This window comes from Stegostoma tigrinum, chromosome 26 (assembly GCF_030684315.1).
Source record: "Stegostoma tigrinum isolate sSteTig4 chromosome 26, sSteTig4.hap1, whole genome shotgun sequence".
In the NCBI taxonomy this organism is placed as follows: Eukaryota; Metazoa; Chordata; class Chondrichthyes; order Orectolobiformes; family Stegostomatidae; genus Stegostoma; species Stegostoma tigrinum.
The window spans coordinates 29,875,358-29,882,241 of NC_081379.1; the positions used below are offsets into that span (position 1 = coordinate 29,875,358).

Below are 6,884 nucleotides of genomic sequence, written 5' to 3' on the forward strand. Positions count from 1 at the left end.
TATTCTGAGGCTCCTTACAAGAGTTTAATCCGACAGGTGATTGATGCCAGGCCATAGGATGGAGTATTAGAAGGGTTGACTGATAACTTGTCTACGATTTCAGATTTAATGAAGAGGGTCTTAAAGGAGGAGAATGTTAGGGCAGGAATTCCAGACGACTGAAGACAAAGGGAGTTTTGAGGAGAAGGCTAAGACTTCAGACTTCTTCTGTTGGAAGAAGATACAGACAAAGGGAATAGAGAGGGCATGGAGGAATGTGAATTGAGGATGGTCACTTTTTAAATTTGAGTTTTTGCTGCACCCTAACCAAAATTTATCCTCTTGTTTGGTCACCATCTTTTGGTTGCATCTTGTCCTTCGGTTCATTATTTAATCTGCTTCCTTACTGCCCTTTGAAGGACATCTGGGTGATTTTCTACGTTAAGAGATCAATATAAATGCAAGTTATTGATGTTATATCTGATGTGTTTTGCGATGACAAGCCAAGTAAACCTCATTTATCTGTGATTAAAGCCTTAACGCAAATTATACAAGAGTTTATTTCATTTAACATGGTCCAATTACATTGAATGACAAAAAATAAGTGACATATTGACTATTTTATAAATAGTTAATGCCATTCCTGTGTCTCACTTTTTACAGTTCCCTTGATCCGCTACATGGAATCTAGGATTATGATGCCACTCAAAATCTCCACTTTACAATGATGATCTCAGTGGTTTTCTTGGATATATTCGAATTGGACAAGAATCCTCCACAGATTGAATATAATCCTCAGTGTTTTTCTCAAATGTTAGCCTTCAACTAAAATGTAACCATCCTCATGGAAATATTGGTGTTTTCTAGATGTATAGTAGCAGGCTGCACTTTAACCATCATTTACAGAATCAAAAAATAGTTTGTCATTTGAGAATATTCCAATTCTGTTGTCAGTAATTATAATGCCGGATTAATTCCACTTTTTCTAACATTCTGATGTGTCAATTTTCAGGTGCTTATATTGATACAAAGATAGACCACCGCTCAGTCAAAGCACAAATGATATTTTCTGTTCACGTTTTGCAATATGCGGCCATTTATCACTTTAAATGGGACAATATTGCTGTTTTATACATGCCTGTAGATTCTGTTAATGCTTAATAACAGGGAAGCTGGTTCACTTGAAAGCTACTGAATGATATTAAAATAATTTAAAATGTTCCAGTAACTCAACATGGGTATGTTTGGAATACATTGTAGTTTGTGTTGTCAAGTATCTACAACAAGTAACTCTCACTTTCGCTAATTCCTTGAAATGTTCCCTTTTTTAGTGGATGTTTTATATAAGTTGTATTTCCCATTAGATAAAATGATAATTAATGACTAATCAATATAAATTGTCATAAGTTGACCAATGAAAATTAAGGGCACAAATCGGCTGATGTTAAAAACAAGATTTGGTGCTGCAATAAAATTGAGACTTATTTTTAAAGAAAATTACATTTCAATGGAAGCTGCTTATGTGATGCTGTATTCTGCATATTTTATAATCCAGACTGGGAGATGATTTACTGCATCAGATGCTCAGTAGATCATGAATTACTTCATAATCCGTTTACAGTTGAGGTCTTGACAATGTGGTGTTGATTTTTTTGTGATTGATGTTTGTGATGTATTTTTAAAGAAAGTGTACAAATTTTAATTCTAAAACTTATTAAAATTTACATTTTTGAGATCTTTTGTAATCTTGAACTTGTTTGAATTATGGATAAATCACTTTTATTTGGAAAAAGTGGGAGACAATTCCGTTTCTTTGCAAATTTTCCAACCATTTTGTAATATGTAAAACATGCACTACATTGTAATGGTAGACAAAAGCTTGGAGTCTGAATGCCAGTTTCAGCTAATTTTTACACCACACTTACTTCAGTAAACATTTCTGTCCATTACAGCATATTTTACAATACAGAAGTAGGGCATTTATTCCAAAAGGTTACTTCTATTGTTTGTGCTCCACTTATGTCTTTTCCTATCTTATGACCTCTAATCTAATCAACATGTCCTTCTATTCCTTTGTTCCACCTTATGCCTACCCAGCTTTTAAGTGTATCCATGTTATTTACTTCATCACTCATGCAGCAGCAGTTCCACATTCTCACTACTCTCAGGACAGACACAGAATTTCTTACTGGGTTTATTAGGGAGTGTTATACACTTAAGACCAGCAGTTTTAGAGTCGACCCTGATCCCTACAAATAGAAACATTTTCTCCACCTTTACCCAATTGAACCTGTACAGAATTTTAGACATCACTAAAGAGACGCTGTCTGGTCAGTCTTTTATAAGTAGATGGCACATTTGTTTTTATGCACTTTAAAATGAATTTGATTCTCATAATTTTACAGAATATTGGCTCTGGAGAATAGAAAACTCTCCATTTCCAACTCCCAGCAAATATTTCTGGATCAGGACCAGTGAAATTAGATCAAGACTAGCGTTCGTCTTCTGTGTCACAGGCCCAACCTCAGAATAGCATCTTTCACTTGTGTGGTATTTTTCCATTTCCAATTTTGCTGCATTGTTACATTTCTGTCACTTGCCACTTCTCCTAAAATTCTTAATTCTCCCTTACATGAAAACTGGCAGCATTTTAATTTTTCACCAAAATCAAGAATGGGGGGGCATTCTAATTGCATTCAGTGCTATCTTGACTTGATATTAAAAAATGCACATTTTTAGCAGGAGATTAGTGTTTCTGTCATTGATCCAGAGGTGCTAAAAGTGATTCCTGTAACCGGAAAAGTTGCCCAGTTGAGATTAGCTGCTCAACACAGAACGGGTACCCAAAACTGGAACTTTTTGTTTTTGTGTTACTAGGTGACCTCTGCAATCTAACAGCTCAGAACAAAATAGTGCCTAATATTGTCCACGTATGGTGATGTACTGTCTATTCTGGAGATGATGCAAGCTGTTAGTCTTTTATTTTCAAGATATTTCTGGCTTGTTTCACTTGTTTCTTTTTAATTCATTGATTTTGTTTCCTTCTTTCTAGTTAATTATGTGAACTCACTGCTGGGATGAACACATTAAAATGCCATTGAGCAAATCACACGGACGTTTAAGCAATGCTTTGGTTGCAGGAAACTGTACCTGCATCGACCACTTTCTCTGGAGATTTGTTTTACAAACAAACCACTCTCTCTGTAAAAACAAAGTTGCCCCTCATGTCCTTTTTAAATCTTTCTCCTTTCACAGTAAAAATATGCCCCCAGTCTTAAAGTCCTCCATCCTAGGGAAAAGACACTTGCCAACCACCTTCTCTATACTCCTTGTGATTTCAAAAACCTCTATAAGGTCACCCCTCAATGTCCTATGCCCGAACGAAAAAGTTCAAGTCCAGTCAGCCTCTTACTATAACATAAAAACTCCATTCCTGGATGACAGAAGTTGCTGGATTCCAGCTTTGCAGGACGGTCCCACACAGCCCTGACCTTAGAAGGCCTGGTTTTGGACTGCACCATGAGCAAGGGCAGGAGCAGACTGAATGGGCTGCTTGCTGGGCAGAAACAAGCTGTCTGATAGAGTGATACTGCTGGGTGGATGAATAAGGACATCTCTGCAGAGGTCAGCAGGGACTTGCAGCACAGAGCCACTGTCACTCCATTGGGACAATACTGCAGAAATCTTAGCAATCTGCTGAAGCACAAATTGCCAAGGTGCCATGAGAGTCTGCAAGCTCCTTTGAACACCGGTATCTGCAGCCATCAGGACAGCAGCTACTGTTTGTGGCAACAAGCTGTGTCTGTAGGACTTAATTCTGAAATTCCAATGCAGCCAATTCAGTCATTGGTTGGCTTGTGCATATGCTGACTAGAAACTGTGACGTCAGATATTGCATGACACTCGGCTCCATGAGAATTGTAATGGCGTTATGCACCAATTCCATGCTGGAAAAGAGAGGCTGTAAGATCTGCACACAGTCCTGTGCCAAGTTAGTGCCAAATTCCTCCATGTCCCTCAACTGCAAAGCAGATTCGCCTGTTAACGTAACAAATTTCTACATGCTTGCCTATTGGCCACATGCTATATCCTACTCCAAAGTTCTGATGCGAGTTCTCTGCAGCAGAATACACCTGAACTCCTCCAGTGATGAATTAGGTGCCTTCTATGTCTGCAGGCCACTCGTGCTCGGGGTGCAGATAGATGAACAGCCATCATCTATTTGAAAAGCAGGGCAGGTTCATTGAGCCAAATGATCTATTCCCACTCCGAACCAGCAACACCCACATCCCATTACTGAATAAATGAAAAAAAGACTTGGGCCTGTGATTTGACCCAGTCCTAGTAATGGACAGTGCAGCAATGACGCAAGTCCTACATGCCAGCAACCATATTAGTGACTTGCAGCAGCAACAGGCTGGGAAACAGCAGGAGGAAGGAAAACACACTCAAAACCCACTCAGAGTGCACAGGTAGGCAATGGATGGTTACATTGGAAAACAGTATCAGTCTTCCAATCAGGAGCCACCAGGCCTCTTCCCATTCTGGAAAGATCAATTTTTTTTTGTTGTGAAAGTGTAGTATTCAACTATTTACCCAGGAAAGGTAAAAGTGTTCACATTAACAATCACAGCCAAGTCCAGTACATCAGAAAACCCTGGCATAATTTCAAGCAAGTTGCTTTAACAGACCACTGATAAGTCTTATGTATAAATGCACAAATAATTTAGTTCTATAATGTAGTTGGAGGCTGGTGAAAACCAGTATAAAAATGGTAATACTTGGAAAATGAAAATACTGGTCATACCGTAGCACTGTTGCGATGTATACAAGTTAGATGTTGCAAGTTTGGCTGGTTTTTCCTTCTGGGCGGAGGGTGATTACTGATTGATTTGAAAACAAGTTCTTCAACCAAAAAAACTTTGAGAATTCCGCCTACACTTCATCCACCCTGGTGAGCCAAGTTTCCCTGACCCCATGGTGGTGTGCTGCAGGATGAGAAAAAAGAATAGACCCGAGCCAGGATGGGTCTCCACACATTTCTGTCTTGGAGTGCAGTCTTTCCCAGGCTGATTACGAAGTGGGCCCAATGTGTTTACTTTGTTAAGGCCCGATTCGGGATGACCTTGAGGCCTCTCCGTCAATATGCTGGCAGGACAGTGCTAGAACTATGCCAAAAGATGGATCATTGGAGATACATAGAAACACAGAAAATGGGACTAGGAGTAGGTGCTATCAGCCTCTTCCACTATTCAAAATGATCATGGCCGATCACCAACTTAATACCCTGTTCTCACTTACTCCGCAGACCTTCTAATCCCTTTAGCCCTAAAAACTATATCTCACTCTTCCTTGAGAAAATTCAATGTTTTGGCCTCAACTCTTTCCTGTGGCAGAGAATTCCACAGGCTCCTGACTGACTGGGTGAAAAAATTTCTCCTTATCTCACTCTTAGAAGGCCTACCCAATATCTTTAAAGTGTGAACCCTGGTTCTAGACTATCTGCTCATCAGGAACATGCTTCCTGCATTTACCCTTTCTCGCCCTGTTCAAATTTTATGTTTCTATGAGATCCCTTCTCATTTTTTGTAAATGCCAGTGAATATAGTCCTGACCTATTCTGTCTCTCTTCATATGTCAGTCCTACTGTCACAGGAATCAGGCCAGTAAACCTTTGTTGTACTCTCTCCACAACCAGTGCATCCTTAGGGAATGGAGCCAGTGTGACTAAGCATCCAGAATTTTATGGAACGTCCTAAAATTCCATCTGTTGTCATAAACTATTTCCTCCCAGATGTCATTCATCCCATCTTCTGTGAAAGTAGTCTCCTCCCAGAAAGTGAAACCAAACAAAAACACTAATAAATGGAAATGACTGGACTGGTTATACCAAAAGGTCCATTTTGAAGGCTGTAAAATGAGCAGTATTTGCAAATCTTGCTGTTTTTATATTCTTTAACTTCTGTAGTGTGGCGCCACCAGCCTGGAACACACACAAACATCATCACAGCCAGTACCGACCTGGGGGATGGGTTTATCCAGCGCTCCAACTCACTATATTCCTGATTTTATAATTGGCTATTGATGTACAGGCCAGCAGCAGAAAGAGGTGCCCTTACCATTCACCTGTCTCAGCAACATTACCTTCCACTCCTCCCCCGAGAAGATCCAAAGCTGCTGCCTCATCTTGACGAGGTCCTGAAGCAGCTGCTCACTCAACTCGCAAGTGAATGTAAAATTCACAGTCATGTAAATGCATGCATGTTTATATATAACAGATAGGAGGCCAGGTCCAGCAACATAACAGCGTCAATCTAGCTGGTAGCAGAAGTGCAAGCTCGGGACTTGTATTTAGTCTGAGTGTTGCCAGGAGAGAAAAAAATCGTTTTTAGAAAATGAACCAACTGGTCCTTAATTTTGAAGTTTACGTCCCATTTGCCAATTTTACTACTTGATCCTTCTGGCAGGGTCTGAAATTGAGTTCTTAATTTTCACCCATTAACTCTGTCAAGACCCTTAATAGGCGTCAGCTGCAATGCTGTGTACAATTCTGGGCGCCACTATAGGTTGGGTGTGAACACATTAGAGGGAGCAGAGAAGATTTACAAGAATCGTTCTAGGGACAGTAGCGTCCATTATGAGGATAGATTAACCAAATTGGAAGCGTTCATCTTGGTGAGAAAAAGGCTAAGAAGAAATCTGATACAGATTTCCTAAATCATGTATAGGCTTGATAGAGTAAATAGGGAGAAACCGTTCCCTGTTGCAGAAGGATAAAGAACCAGAAGGCATAGATTTAAAATAACTTGCAAAAAGAGTAAATGTGATGAGGGAAAAAAACGTTTCAGCGAGTGGTGAAATGCACTGCTTGAAAGTGTGGTGGACGCAGATTCAGCCGATGCATT

The 6,884-nt window shown here is 39.7% G+C and overlaps 1 protein-coding gene across 1 annotated transcript in view; it reads left to right on the forward strand.

The window, feature by feature from the left end:
• LOC125464356 (protein NipSnap homolog 1-like) overlaps window positions 1–1,666 on the forward strand; it is a 42,963-nt gene extending 41,297 nt beyond the window's left edge. Inside the window, exon 10 of the mRNA XM_048556681.2 lies at window positions 643–1,666. Within this exon, the coding sequence (XP_048412638.1) occupies window positions 643–707 (65 nt within the window). The 3' untranslated portion in view covers window positions 708–1,666. The remainder of the gene's footprint in view (window positions 1–642) is intronic.
• Window positions 1,667–6,884: the final 5,218 nt, after the last annotated feature.